The 15839-nt window shown below is 37.3% G+C and overlaps 1 protein-coding gene across 2 annotated transcripts in view; it reads left to right on the top strand.

Annotated features, from left to right (window-relative positions):
* Window positions 1–15839, top strand: part of PRKD3 (protein kinase D3) — a 43803-nt gene that overhangs the window by 11260 nt on the left and 16704 nt on the right. For both annotated transcript variants that reach the window (XM_041404454.1, XM_041404455.1), the window contains exons 3-9: window positions 2572–2710; window positions 4347–4478; window positions 5143–5300; window positions 7457–7646; window positions 10381–10458; window positions 12351–12534; window positions 14063–14186. In XM_041404454.1, coding sequence (XP_041260388.1) covers window positions 2572–2710; window positions 4347–4478; window positions 5143–5300; window positions 7457–7646; window positions 10381–10458; window positions 12351–12534; window positions 14063–14186 — 1005 coding nt within the window. The remainder of the gene's footprint in view (window positions 1–2571; window positions 2711–4346; window positions 4479–5142; window positions 5301–7456; window positions 7647–10380; window positions 10459–12350; window positions 12535–14062; window positions 14187–15839) is intronic.

Here is a 15839-nt window from a genome sequence, read left to right as displayed (position 1 = left end):
GTAAACCAAAATCTCAGTTATAGGTACAAACTTTGGATTAATGTTGAGGCTGCTTTCTCAGGGATGTAATGTCTCATATTTTTAATGATTGCACTTGTTGTCACAAAGAGGACTTCAGTGTTCATCTGTAACTTTATTTTGCTAGCTAATGTCTTTCAATAATGAAAATTAGTGTAGTATGTTTAAAACATTTTAGTAAATCCAAGATTTGTCCACAGGAATGGGTAAATGGTGCATAGGCAGAATATATTTTGTCATAGCAATTAAGATAAGTGCTGCTTGGCAGGTGATTGTGACCTCTGGTTACTGAGGTGGGGGATTATGTGTAGGGATATTCTGGCAGCTGCATGATAGGGTTATGGTCTCAAAGAGTGAAAAAAATAAAAGAGAAAGACATATCTTTATCAAAAGAAGGAGACTCAAACTTGTGAAGTATCTTAGAAGCTTCCTTCAAATCTGTGGTTCGTAGGTGGTTCTGTGAACTTAATATGAAGAGACAATCTTTCACGTGATTCCCTGAGTCATGAGTTGTCCCTCCTGGGAGCTGACATTAATATTGGTGTTATTAAAAAGTGTAATGTGTATCTGCAGGCAGATATATGCTGTTGTTGATTTTCTATGCCTTTTGTTAGATTAAGTTTTTCAGCAGTATAATGCAATTTAACAGAAGTTAACAGTGTATCAAGTAATAAACCTCACAGCACTTATTAAAATAATGTTAATATATCTTGTTTTCTTGTCAATCAAGGCACAGTGGGATTTTGGGTTAGAGCTTAAAGTAAGTTTATGATGTAGTTTCAGTTATGAAGAAATGTCAGTTCCCTTGGAAGAATTACTAGTGGCCTGTATCATTGTGTGTTCACAATATAAAGTCAAGTCCCATGCACACTTGCAGAGATACTGAGGTACATATTTGGGCAGCACAGCTAATTCTTAAGCTTTACATTTTCTTTTGTATTATAGATGATCTTTGGGCAATTGGAAAAATGTAATTTTCAGAATATTCTTGGATATTTGCTATTTTACATAGGAAACCTGAGAGTGATTTGAGAGACAGAGGAAGCAGCTGGCTGCTTTGGCATTGGCCCAGTAAATCAGCTTCTTGCTGAGGACTGAATACCTATGTGTCAGTATAAATTTGTCAGCTCTGTCTTTTGATTTTGCAAGGGTTAAATTGTAGAAATTCTGCCTCTCTTTGTGACTGTCCAAGGTACATAGAGTGCTTTCTGGAGCATGGACTTCTTCAGTATTGTGTGTCAGGTAATTATGTAGTGTGTACACACCAAAACAGAAGATCAACTTGATATTTCAGATGAAATTGCTGCTGTAAAGAGGATATTATTTTTTCTCTGAATGAGAAGAAAGTGTGAAGACAATGGGCACAATGGATACGATACCTTCATTATGTTTTTGATTTGGTAGAACAAATCCGTGATGATTTTAGTTAAGAGCAATTAATATACCACAAGCTTCATGCAGTTGACTGTGTGACATGTAAATTACTAACTTGTTACCTCATTAAATAAAAGTTTCTTTTGAGCTTGTCCATATTTTTCCCACACTTTTCCTGTTTTGTTCTGTGTATGTGTTCCCATCTCAAGTTTGAATTCTGGTTTAAACCAAAAGGTCAAAGGAGCTGCTTGAATGCTGCTTATTTCTCTCCAGAGTCTGTTCCTGCTCTTTTTCCCCACGAACTGTTTACTTTTAAACTTTTCATTTTAAGAATTTTTAATTTAAAAAAAGTTTTACTCATACTTGACAGTGTTTTGAAGAGTAGGGGTAGTTTTAAACTTTTCATTTTAAGAATTTTTCATTTAAAAAAGTTTTGCTCATGCTTGACAGTGTTTTGAAGAGTAGGGAAAATAAAAAATGAGAAAGCTTTCAATGAGTAGGGAAAATATAGAATGAGAAAGCTTTTTTCAGTGATGTATCATGGAAAAGTGGCATGTGATTTAGTGTATCTGTTTCCTGTACAGATTTTTTTTTCTGTCCTTGTGGGGATTTGAGTTTTTCTTTTCACAGAATCATAGAAAATGGGTAGTGTTGGAAGGGATCACTGGAGGTCATAGAGTCCAACTTGCCTGCTGAAGCAGCGTCCTCTGGAGCATGTTACTCAGGATTTCTTATATCTGTAGACCTAAACTGTTGTAGAACAGTGGTATGGAGCTTCTTAACTGGCTTGCTCCTCAAGAGAAGTGTAGAAGGTGCTGCTGGAGTGTCTCGAGCTAAATACCTGCCTGACCAGAATACCTGTGAAATGAGGATTATAGGTGGTGGTATCCAAGTTAAAGGCCTGCATTGGCTTCTTTGTGCCAGACTGATTATGCAGGTCTGAGAGATTAAAAACCCAAAGAAACGAAAACTTTAACACTTCTTTTTACTTCTTTTTTTTTCAGGTAAAAAAAAAATAGAATTTTTCACAAAATGCTTTGTTTCCTCAAAAATAAGCAGATTAATTTTCTTATCATGAAACATTTACCACTCTTGAGTTCTGTAGCTGTTACTAAAAAACATTGATGTATAGGGTTATCACAGAGCATGTGTTAATTTAGAGTTTGATTTCTGTTGCAGTTCCCAGAGTGTGGTTTCTTTGGCATGTATGACAAAATTCTCCTGTTCCGCCATGACCTGAATTCAGATAATATTTTGCAACGAATTACATCAGCAGAAGAGATACATGAGGGAGATCTTGTTGAGGTTGTACTCTCTGGTAGGTATTATTGTAACAGTGGCACAACTCTGTGTTCAGTAGATTAAAAGAAAATAGGACTTCATGGAGCATTATTTTCATGCCTGCCTTGAGCTTTTTCACTTTGGGCAATATACTTTGGGGTAGAGGTTTCTAAGAAAGTCCAAGTGTCACTGATGCTTCAGTATTCAGTTTTGTTATTTTTTCATTGTTCTGTATTAATCTTCTTCAGGTTTCTTATTAAAAATAAATCTGAACTATACAAATGAGAATTTATAAGTATAATGATACCAGTTTTTAATTTTTATAATTGTTTAAGGCAAAATGTAGGTAGGATTCAGAATTTGTTCTTCCAACTGTTGTGGGTTTTCTTTTGCATATATCTGTCTTTTTATTCTGTAGCTTTTACTATTGATGGCTTATGCTGTCATAAGACTTTATATAAATGTTGCTGAATCATACCTATAAAAACAGACTCCTATGGGTTATTGTAATGGTTTCTTTAAGCAATGTAGTCCTTAGAGTGGTGGTTATTAACCAATAACGAGGACAGAATAACCCCAGCCCTGATTGCCATTGTATGTGTTTGATCAATACTTCATCAAATTCAATCAAAAGTCAGCTGTAGTTAAACTACAAATAAAAGCTGGACTAGTGTTGAGCAGATTTTAAGTCCTTGAGGATAAAGTGACAAACTGAGACTATATATTAGGAGGAGAGACCTCTTGACTGTCATGAGCTTAGATTTGTGAACTTGGTCAATAAATATGAATTTGATAGCTGTAAGGCTGAGTCCTTGGCCACATTTCAGGGCATGTCTAAGATGTTCAGTAATTGATCATCTTATTTTAAGCTTTTCATTGCTTCTGGTGAATAACATATTTGGAAAATTTGTTGTGTGACTCTTGGCAGTCTCTGACAGTTTCCTTATAGACAGACAGACCACCCAAAACAGAAGCATTTTGAAGACATGTAAATCTCTTTCAGTAGGATTTTAAAAATAAGAATCTGGATAGGGAGTGTTAGTATGTATCTGATCAAAAACAATAGCCATCAGGGCAAGGCAATCTTGATGTAAAATACGTTTTGGTTTTTTTTTTCTTTCCCTCAAAGAAACAGGACAAAAAAATTGAAATATATCTACGCTTATTTAAGGAAAAGAATATTTCAGTGTTCTGTGAAACTTTATCCACAGTTCTGTTTGGATACACTGAGTATAATCTAATAAACTTTTACTGCAACAGTCCTTTAGAAGATAAAAATCTATTTTTTAGAACTGTCTTTTTTTGAAAATTTTGTAGGTTACAGAACAACTTGAAAATTAAGTTGCTCTTTAAAACATTTACTGTTGCTTTTAGCAAAGCTTGTTGTACCTGCCTTCAGCTTAGTGAGGTTTTCAACAGAGTGATTCATACTGTTGATTAGCTGGGACCATTAGCCTACAGAGTTCAATAGATACACTTCCTCAATAAAAATGTTTATTGAGAAGAACTATGTAGTCTCCTAAATGCATATTTAAATGACATATACAGTAAAATGCTGATTTCTAAATATCTTGTCAGCATTCTTTAAGTTAGCCTTTTTTAAAACATGTTCTTTCCATAAATCCTTGTTGATCCTGTGGCAAGAGTTATAACTTACTGCAATTTTTTAAAAGCTTTGGCTACAGTTGAAGATTTCCAGATTCGTCCTCATGCACTTTATGTGCATTCCTACAAGGCTCCTACTTTTTGTGACTACTGCGGAGAGATGCTTTGGGGTTTGGTACGACAAGGATTAAAATGTGAGGGTAAGTAAGTCTATGATATTTAGTGTATTTGTGTGTGTGTATATCTATATAAGATGAGGAGGGAGAACTTGTATCGTGTTTGGTATATTAGCAAGTGATAAATGCAGTATTTCCTAGCTGGAAGGATTTGTGCCTTGGAAAACCAAAGTTCTGATCTTGGCGTTAATGCACACTTGGGCTAATGCGTGACCTTGGGCTAATGACTTAAGAATTGGTGTTGTTTCCCACTTTGGAAAAAATAGCTAGCTTACAGCCTTGTGTTCTTCGCACAAGGAACACATAGTTTGGAGAGACTCCCAAAGGGGAATCCCTTTCCTTATGGCTTTCATCCAGCTGGCTGTGGAGCACTCTGCAGCCTGCTGTCAGGTACTAACGCTGCCTTCTCACTGAATCCTTCTTGGTTCTTGTGCTCCAAAGTGAGGGAGTGATGAAAGCCTCCTGGTGGTGGGAGATCAACTGCTTCCAAGTGTTAAACCTTGTTACTAGAACTGGGCTTACTGGAGAAAAAGCTGTTTTTGTGAATCGCATCAAGAACATTAAAATCAGAGAATTTGACACAACAGTCTGTTTCTCCCTTTACCGTTTTCCTGGGTCAGCTTTTAAAAACTGCTTTTGTTACTTTGAATATTGGGAGGTTTTTTGAATAAACAAACTCCTCTTCCAGGTTGTGGGTTAAACTACCATAAGCGATGTGCCTTCAAGATTCCAAACAACTGCAGTGGAGTGAGGAAGAGGCGCCTGTCTAACGTGTCTTTACCAGGAGCAGGGCTTTCAGTTCCAAGACCAGCACAAGCTGAACACACATCCTCTGCCTCTGAAGAGGTATGTAATGGGAAAGGAGAAACAATTTCTGTTTTCAGTTCTTTAACCTCTGGAGAACTAGATAGTGTTTTAAGTGGCTCATCATGAGTATGTGGGAGTCAAGCTTAACCATTATGATCAGTTTTAGTGAATTTTAAAATATGATGATTCTGAGACTTGGACACTTACTGCTTATTATTACTGTGAGAGATGCAAGAGGAAATAAATCATAAGTTTAATATATAATTTTGTTATTAACCTTTCACTCATGGTTATATCAAATCCTGGGAACTTTGGCTTCAGAATGATAAAACATCTTGCCTTCTTAGTAATACAGATTAGTTCTGTAATTATTGTATCAGCATAGATTAGGTACTTGGCCAAAGCAGTACAAATTGTAAGCTTTAATACTGGAGAAGAGTGTTCCCGATCTGCTGTTAAGCTTTTCACAGAGTTAATCCAAAAAGCCCCAAACCCCATCAATGAGGGTGCAGGGGATGAAGGGCTTAGAGTAAAAACAGACATCCGTAGTAGTTCCTTGTTGTGATGATTGCTGAGAGGTTCTCAATTACATAACAAATACCAAGTATCAACTATATCCCACCTATATTGGGATCATAAGACAGGACAGGCAGGGATTAGATCCATTTGTTTGTGCCTTAGGCTTTTATAGTAATCTGTTACTTTACACTATAACTGTTCTTATAGTCTAGTTCAAGAACGTGATTTTTGTAGCTAGGGACTATAAAAGCTTAGTCTTCGGTATTGAAAAATATTTATTTTGATGTTTATGACTACTGGTAAGATTTATTCAGTGAACATAGAATTGTAAGCATTTATCACAGAATTTTACTTCATTATTTCTATGTGCATGTTTGGTACTTTTTTGATGCCTCTTCATTTACTCAATACCTCTTCTGTTATAATTACTAAAGTTTTTGTTTTAACTTCAAATAATTGTTTTGAGGGGGTTGAGTTTTCTAAATAGCTTTGCCTAATTTAGTAAGCTATCCAGCATGCTATACCTTGCTTCTAAAAACTGATAGTTTGAGGTGGTGATTGGAATTTGGTTTGACTGCCTCCAGTGATTTCCGTTTTACCTTCCGTATGAATGTTTGTATGTGAGTCTGCACATACAAACATTCATATAGATGGATGTAACTCTTGTCAGGTTGCTCAAAAAATGAATGTCATGAGTGAATTTCTAGCATTTTATCTTCTGTGGAAATAAAGGTTCTTCCGCTTTCTGTAAGGCTTTTCCATCTGATGTTTTCATGTCTTTGTTTTACAATACCAGAATGTCCTCTTGAAGCTTTTTGGCCAGGTTGCTTTCTTGTCTGGTCACTTTTGGAGCCAGCACCTCCCTTACAGCCCCACTGACATTTGTTTTCATCCTCCAGGACCCCCAAGTCCTTCCCAGCAGGGTTGACACCAATTCCCATCCCCTGTGTTGATACAGGGAGGTGCCCCAACCCAGGTGCAGCACCAGCACTTGACCTTGTTGAGCTTCATAAGTTTCACATGGACCCACTTCTCAAGCTTATCCAGGTCCTGCTGGATGGCATCATGTCCCTCCAGTATGCCAGCTGTGCCACTCAAGGTGACATCCACAAACTTGCTGAGGGTGCACTCGATTCCACTTCTGTCATTGGTAAAGGCATTTAATAGCTCTGATCCCAGTGTCAGCCCTGAGGGACACCACTTGTCACTGATGTCTATCAGGACACTGAGCCATTGACCACTACCCTCTGTATGTGACTATCCAGCCAATTCCTTATTCTCCTAAAAGTCTGTCCTTTGAATCCATCTCTCCACTTTAGAGTGAAGGATGTTATGGTGACCATGTCAAAGGCTTTACAGAATTCCAGATAAATGACACCTGTAGCCCTTTTCTTGTCCACTGATGGAGTCACTCCATCATGAAAGGCTGCTGGCTGTCCCAAATCACTTCCCTGTCCTTCATGTGCTTTAGCATCGCTTCTAGTAGGAGCTCTGTGATCTTCCCAGATATAGAGAGGTGGCTGAAAGGTCAGTGGTTCCCAGGGTTGTCCATTCTGTCCTTTTTAAAAATGGGTGCAGTTTTTACCTTTTTCCAGTTCACTTGACTACTGTGACTTTTCAAAGCAGTCATGGCAGTAGAATTGTTCTGGTGCAAATTATGTATTCCTTTATTCCAGCGTTTCTGCCCAGAACCTAGTAAGAGGATTCCCTCTTGGAGTGGCCGCCCCATCTGGATGGATAAGATGGTGCTTTGCAGAGTGAAGGTCCCACACACCTTTGCTGTTCACTCTTACACTCGTCCCACCATCTGCCAGTATTGCAAACGGCTGCTTAAGGGCCTTTTTCGCCAAGGAATGCAGTGTAAAGGTACATGTTTAATTTTCTGCTGTAGCAGTCAATTTCAGTAAAGGTCTCATATTTAAAACTGATTGGAACTTAGGTGGCTGTATACTGCAAAACAGCGACATGTAAGTTTTGAAAAATTGCATAATTTTCAGAAGATCACAGCAGCCCTCATTTTCATTGTAGTAGGCTCTGCATTGTACATTTTTCTGGAAAATAAAATTTAATTATGTAGATTGAAAACACTGTAATTCTAAAAGGATAATTATGAATTAATAAAAATGGGAAATGCTTCCTTTTTTTCAATATCTGTATTCTAGACCGACCAGTAAGGAATCTGTGAGTTTTCATTGTATTAATCTAGTATAGGATACTGATTATGACCTTTTGGAGGTAGGTGCCTGTGCTGAACTTGCATGGTTTTTGTGTAGCATATGTTAACATGCATGGCTTCAGTTCTCAGGCTCTTCCATGTGGTTCCAAGGGCATAACTAACATGATCTCCTTCTGGATTTTTATTACTAGTTAGTGCAGATCTGTTGGTGTTTTTGCAGGAAACAAAAGTCTAGTCATGAATCATAAACATTAATATGGAAAGCAGCTTCCATGTCTCTCATGTGAGTTTGTCAAACAGGAGTACTGAAGGTCAGCTTTTGGAGAGAGGGCACTTAATATATTTTCAGTTTGCTTTATTAGAGGAGAGAAAAAATTGTAAGCTTGCAGCTATGTTAACCTTTTTTTTTGACTAGTAATACTGCTGCCTCATGTGAGTAAGGAAGTAGTTTTGTCTTTAATTTTTGTTGTTATTTGCAGTCTCTGTAGTCTGTTTGAAATCTGCATCCTGAACTGGTTTTGATATTTTTCCAGTCAGTGTGTCTCTTGGATACACATGATACAAAAATAATGAAGCCTGAAAAAGATGCCTTGTGGTTTTAACATACAGATGCTGCTGGCCATATACAATTGCTATGGCTGTATCCAGCTGAACAAATGGGGCTACCACATCAGTTTCAGGGAATTGAATGGCACTGGCTAAAAATATCATTTGTATGCATGTTGTAAGCATTTCTGCATGGAAAACAAGCCTAGAGAAATGCCATGTATATGTGCAGGACAGAAGTAAGTGTCTTAATGGGCCTCCATTAATGCAGTAAGATCCTATACTTATTTTTAATATATCAGGAATCGATATCAAGCAGTTAAAATATTTTCACTGACTTTTCATACAGATTCTTAAGGTTTCCCACCAACTTTCTTGTGCACATTAACAAAGCTTGGGGTCTTTTAGTAGTTTTATGTTTCTGACTACCCGTAGGAGCCCTGGATTTCTTGATTTAATTCAGGTTGCTCTTTAGGCTCTGAGGATGATGTTTGAGATGCTAAGGCTGTATTTGTGGTAATGAATTAAATGTGCCCAGAAACAAATTCCCGGACACTGAGGTCAGCTGGGACACAATGACCCGTGTTCATGAGCAAATTCTCTTAGCATCCCAGCCTGGGTGGCTCTATCAGACTGCCTAGAGCAATTTCATAGGATGCTCTGGTTTATGAGCTAGACCTTGGAACTGTTTGAGATTATGTTAATGCTGTGGGCCAAAAGCATGCCAGGGGATGTTTGTAGCTATTTACTAGACTAGAGAATTGCATTGCTGTATCCAGGAATGTTTCTGAATATAGTTCAATTTTTTAGGATAGATTCAGTCTTTTAGTTTCGTGACAGGATTTGAAAATGTCTCTGTTTCTTCCAACCTTCTTTAAAGTAGTGAAGTAATTGTATTTCATAATATGGACTGAAGTCATGACTGTAAAATACCTTTAATGGGTCTCCTAGGATGCATCTTTTTAGGCACTCAGAAGCTGAGCAATATTGTATTCTGTTCCAAAATTTGTCTCCTCTGCTACTAAAAATGGAGAGATAATGGTTTTTCTCGTGTCTGGGCTTAAAAGAAAAACACATTGAACTTGTTTTGGATAGCAAAAAGAGGTTAAACTATCAATATGAAAACAATTGTGGGGGCAGTAGGGAGTTTTGAAATTCATGGCATTGATGGAGTTGAAAATCACAGGGATGCAACTAACAAAGGAAATTCCTGTTCATACCAGTAATGTTGTATGCTGGACTTTGTTCAGTAGGCTGCATCTGATACCTCGGGTGCAGAAATGGCACGCATCCAGGTGAGATTCCATCTCCATCTCAGGCCAAATCTGGACATAATGCTATTCTGTCTGCCCTGTGTCAGCAAGAAATGGAGCAAATCTGTAACCGAATGAGAGGGGAACTGGACTTCGGGATTTACTGAAGTACATATTTGTTCTGATGTAGTTGTGTGATCACAGATTTTGTGTGATCAGACCTCTGATGTCTGCAAGTCTTAGTTGGCTGGTGGGGAAAAATGTTAGAGATGAGACAGTTAAATCATATAGCAATGGAAAAAAGGATGTGGAACAAGTGAAAGAATGGGAGAAATTACATAATGAGGGAAAAAATAGCTGCAGAAGAAGCTACAGAAGTAGCAAATAATTTTGTACTGGAAGGGGAAGTACTGACATATTAAATAGTGGTGGGACAAATCAACATGTGACATAAGGACAAGATTGCTAATTTCCTCCTGGAGGTGACCTCATTGGTGCTGTCTTCAGTTACATGCAAATGTATGAATATGAACTGAGTTAGTGTTGGAAGAAGTGAATGATAAATGTTAGTGCCTGGGTGGGAGTGAGGTTCTGATGTCATGGGCTCATTTATCTGCTGTTTTAGATTGCAGATTCAACTGTCACAAACGCTGTGCACCTAAAGTACCTCGAGACTGTCTTGGAGAGGTTATTTTCAATGGAGGTAAGATGAGAAACATGCTTTCAAATAGTGAGAGATCTTTTGAGGCTGAGTGAGTTACATTAGTATTTAGTTTCCTCATCTCTGAATATTTGACATTTTTATTTATCTTGCCAGTTTTTTCAGTTAAAATGAAAAAGATTCACTGTAAAACTTACACTCTGGTGACTTAAATTTTACTTAATCAGTCTTGACAAGTTCACTGAGCTTTTGCTTGGGATTGCTTAATGGAAATGAAAAATCTAGAAGCCACCCCAATCTACAAAATTTGAAGATCTGTTGTGATTGGTCTACTCATTGTTCACCATGAAATATATACTTTAAAATGTTAATATCTGAAGACACGTACCATTTTTTACAACTTTCACTTATCTTACTGGCCAGAGTTAGCTGAGGTGTTTGAGATAAAAGAGAAAGGAGAAAAACCCCAAGCCAAACCAAAAGAAGAACTTGTACTCTAATTTCTGGAAACCTCAATGAAGAAGGACTGCTTTTTGAATAGACCTTGAAGAATTGAAAGAGGATTTCTGGAAACCTCAATGAAGAAGGACTGCTTTTTGAATAGACCTTGCAGAATTGAAAGAGGAACGTGCGGAACACTTTGTGGAAGAATGTTTAGAGTATTTTTGTGTTAAACTGATGAAGTATGGGTAGATGAGCAGATAGGGGTTAAAAACTGATTGAATGGGGGGGCCTAGAGGGTGATTATCAATGGCAAATAACTCATGGTGTATCCCAGGGGCCAACAAAGGGTCCTGTCCTGTTCAGCATCTTCATTAATGGTCTTGATGGGGCAGAGTGTACCTGCAGCAGGTTTGCAGGTGACTGGGAGGACTGACTGATATGACAGAGGGTTTGTGCTGCTATCCTGAGGGACTTCAACAGACTGGAGAAATGAACTTGGGGGGTTGTTGGATCAGGTGACCTTTCAAAATTTCCTCCAACTTCAGCCGTTCTGTGGCTATGTTGCCTTGTCACACATTTTTTAGTGAAACAAAATTGGTGACGTGGAGCAGATCGCATCAAACTGTACAGCTTGATTCAGAGGCTTGGGCAACAGCTGTGCTAGGATGTGCTAGGAACATCATGTTGCTGCAGCCTGGTTTTTCTGCCCGTGTGATGCTGAAGTGGTGAAGGCCACATAGTTTGGGAACTATGATTTCACGTAATTCTTCTGAGGATGTAAAGAGCAATTTATTTTTTGTTCTTTCTCCCATTCTTAATCGAACTCGCCACAAGTAAAAAACAAACACAAAAACAACCCCCCACAAACCAACAAACAAACAAAAAAAAACCATAATAAGGCTACAGATGAAGATATTTTTATGTCTTAATTCTTAGTTTTCCACAGTCCAGTTGTACAGCTTTTGAAAACACTAAATTTCTGCCTACAGAAAATCAAAGGTGAATAAGATCCGTTCCGCTTTTCTCTTTTCCTGCAATTCCACAGCTCCCCTTTTCTTTCTTACTTTTCTTATTATGGACTACATGAGCAGGGGGAGCAGAGTGGGTTGCTGTTAATGGAGAATTTCATTTGCACAGAAATAATTCTCTGGGTTATCTCTAGCCATCGAAAGGTTACTTTGTCCTGATTACTTATGGAACAGAATTACTTAATGAAATTTAGGTATAGACTTTAGGCTTTTCACTCTGTTTCGGTATGGTTTGTGTTTTAGTTGGGTCTCTCTTACCATGGAATTTAGCAAAATGAAATTGATAATGTTCATTAGCATGCTCTACTTACAGCAGAAGTGTCAAGACTTTGTATATTGTGATTGTAGTTTTATGTTTATTTCCGTAAGAGTGACCTGAAAAAAAAAGGTGTGTTTTGGAGGATTTTATTTATTTTTTTTGGTTGTGTGTTTGAAATAATGTCTGACTTGTGTTGTTTCCAGAACCTGCTAGCCCAGGCCAGGACTTGGATATGCCAATGGAAGTTGATAGCAGTGAAATGAACAGTGACGGTAGTCGAGTTCTAGATGATGCCGAAGAGCCCTCTCCTCCAGAGGACAAAATCTTTTTTATGGATCCGTCTGACCTCGATGCAGACAAAGATGAGGAAGCTGTCAAAACAATCAGGTAAGTTACAGGATGGATTTCTTTGCTCAGGATATGTGTTGCTCAGTATTGTGAGTAAAATGTTTCCAATTAGCTCAGTTTTGTTGCTGAAAGTGTATTTTCCCTTTGTGTGGAGTTTTGGTTTTTTTTTTTTTTTTTTTTTTTTTTTGTAGCTTGAAAATACTTTGTAAAATTCTCCTATCTCAAGAAAATCTGAAGCATAAATAAACTAAAAGAATACAACCTCTTCTAATTAGAAAAATTGTTATGCTATGACAGTTATTGAAGAAATACAACCAGATTATTAAAGCAGGATAAAACTTACAGCTTTAACAAAGCTAATGTGTAGTTAAGGCCTCTGTGATATGAGCCTAATTTAGTTACTGTTATATATGTGTGGATTTAAACAGCATTGGTTAGCATATTTTAATATTGGCATCATAGTCTATGCATGTTAGGCAATAGTTTGCTTTATTTATCTTGAAAGTGATTTTTCTGAAGTCTTTTATCCAATAACTGTTAACATAGTTCTTTAAATCAAATTTCCTATTTTTATTTCTCTATTATTCTGAGTAGTGTCATCTTGATTTTCTTAGTCATTCTTAATAAGATAAGCGCAGTTGTATTTGGTCAAACTAAACGTCGCTGTAGCTCAGGGCTTAATAGCAAATTTGTGAGGGAGAGCATATAATGATACCTCCCAACTTTCAGTGATTTATAGCTCAAGGATCTCCTGAGTGGGAAGCAACATCTACCTCTAAGTAGGATTTTTCCATTTATTTCTAATCAGATTGAACCAATTCAAGTTTTTGGCATGACAGCATCCTGTAGCCAATTCTGTAGTGTAACAACAGGCCATGTTAAAGCATCCTTACATTTTTTGTTTTGAAACTACCTCATGATATGTGTTTACAGATGTTTCTATTAGTGCCACATGTAGAGCTCTGGTATTAGGCAGGCAGTTCGGTGATTAGCTTCATTTTCAGTGCTATTAAAATCTGTATGTTTAATTTATGGCTCTCTCAGAATATTAGAGATTATCAAACGTTTGTCTGCAGGGCAGTTAATATACCTTAGTATTGATAGAATTTTCTAGTGCAATTATGATTTAACACACCCCGGTTTATGTTTTTGTAAGCTGAAAGTTTGCTTTGGTAGGGGCCTTCATTAACAACAATATTATGAAGCAGCGTAATTAACTTACATAGACAAGAAGAAATGCTAATTATGCTGATGTTAATTATATTTCTGTGGTGTAAAATGGCATAAAAGACCAGCAGTCTCAGCGGATTGTTTTGAAAGAGGATAATTTCTGTAGGTGTCCTCAGTCCAGTGTGTTTCTTCTCTGTTCATTAAGTACTGCAATACTTGCCCTAGGAGACCTGGTAGGAGCTCAGATGCCTTATCAAATTCATCCATTAACTAAATCTGTATGGGAAAAAAGGTGTCTGCTCCTGAAAATTGTGGATTAAATGTGTGAAATGAGTATAATTGCAGAACTGTTGTATTTTAACTTGTTACATATTAAATTGTTGTATCTTCTTTTTAGTCCTTCAACAAGCAATAATATTCCTCTCATGCGAGTTGTACAGTCAATCAAACACACAAAGAGGAAGAGCAGTACAATGGTGAAAGAAGGATGGATGGTCCACTACACTAGTAGAGACAACCTGGTCAGTTACTTTAGTTTCTTCCTAAATCAAGTTATTTCTCTAAACTAGTATATTTTATTTCTGATTTAGAGTATCATTTGATAGAATTTAGCTGTGATGTTCATTATAAAGAAATCTGGTTCCAGAGAGAAACTGTAATTTATTCAAAATTCTTCATGTGGTGATTGAACAGTACTTTTCCTGCTCCTCTTTGGGAAGGAAAAGCATCTCTACATTGTCTCAAATTAATTGCATATGTAGTATTTCAGCTTTCCTGAGAAAGTAACTCACAATAATTTGTTTGTGTCTTCTTTCTCTTTAGTAGTTGAATTAAATACTTGTCTCTTTTTCTATTTTACCCTGTGAAAATGTGGAAATCATAAGAATATTATGTGTACTGAAATGGCTGAGAGTATTATTCTAATGATTTAGGTGTTTGTAAATAGTTATGTGTAGATATGGAAGGTCCTAATTCCTCTAGCAATTCAGTCTAAGAGTTGTGGCTTGACTGTGTCCTTGGGTATGCAAGCATCCTCAAAAAGACTGTGTGTTTGTGGCCAGTGCTACCAATAATGCTACCTTAATTGAGTAGGCAATCTGCTTGATTTTTGTATATTGAGGAGGAAGACAAGGCAAAATAATTGGGTTCCATAGTATTGTCTGATGGGAGGAAGGGAATCCTCTTGTTTTTTGGTAGATGAATGAAAAGGATGAATTTAAGAAGTTCCCAGAACTCATGGAGTTCATAATGCTTTATGGCATATTGACACTGTTCATGAAAGGCAGCAGAAATACTTTTTCATTCTTTGTCTCTGTGGCATCTGATTGAAGGACACAGAATTTAGAGGAGCAAAGTTAATTAAGTTCTGATGGAATCAATTTGAAGGTTGATAATAGATAGCTCAGGTTACTGTAATGTTTTCACTTTTTGTGATTGTCAGCTAAACTGACTGCTGTAAATGGTCTTTGTGGAGCTACCTTAAAAGCCATTTCTTTAAGGTACAGTTTTCTAGTACCTAGATGTATTTATCTCAATCCAAAATAAGCATCTAGTGTATTTTAGGTGTGGTTACAGCCAAGACTACATAAAAGTCACAATTATCATCAGCTAGCTCTGGAAAAACTAAGGCCAGGTAGCAGACAGAGGTGAGTAGTTGTAGCAGAACTGTTCAGAGCAGACCTTATATTCAGCTCTGATTTAAACTTTCAGTACAACCTGTATGTTTTCCCATGGACTTTTTTTTTTAACCTCCCCTTAGGACAGTGATCTGATGAAACACCTTGCTTAGTTTGATTTTCTTCATCTGTCAGTCTGGCTGCTATGTTGATGACATCAACTGAAAAAGGCCAGTCAAATGGAGTGTCCTGACCCAAAGGACAGTCAGCCAAACAAGATCTCACAGAGCTTCCTAATGGGAGGAGACTTCCGTATTGGGCATTACAACATCGGCTATTTCCCTTGACCGTTCCGTTCTCAGCAATGTCAGACTGTTTCCTATTCCTGAAACAACTGAGCTTCCTATCAGTTCCAGACAGGTTCATTTTAACAGCAGAATCTGTGTGCTTCTTGTGCTCCCTGATAACAAGATATTTCACTCTTTAAAATGAGAAGTTTCTGTGTCATCATCTTTACTCTTTTTCTGACCCTGGTCCCATCCTTTCTCAGAGTAGGGT

This window comes from Onychostruthus taczanowskii, unplaced genomic scaffold, assembly GCF_017590055.1.
Source record: "Onychostruthus taczanowskii isolate IOZ18803 unplaced genomic scaffold, ASM1759005v1 scaffold21, whole genome shotgun sequence".
Lineage (NCBI taxonomy): Eukaryota > Metazoa > Chordata > Aves > Passeriformes > Passeridae > Onychostruthus > Onychostruthus taczanowskii.
This window is presented reverse-complemented; position numbering and strand designations above follow the sequence as displayed.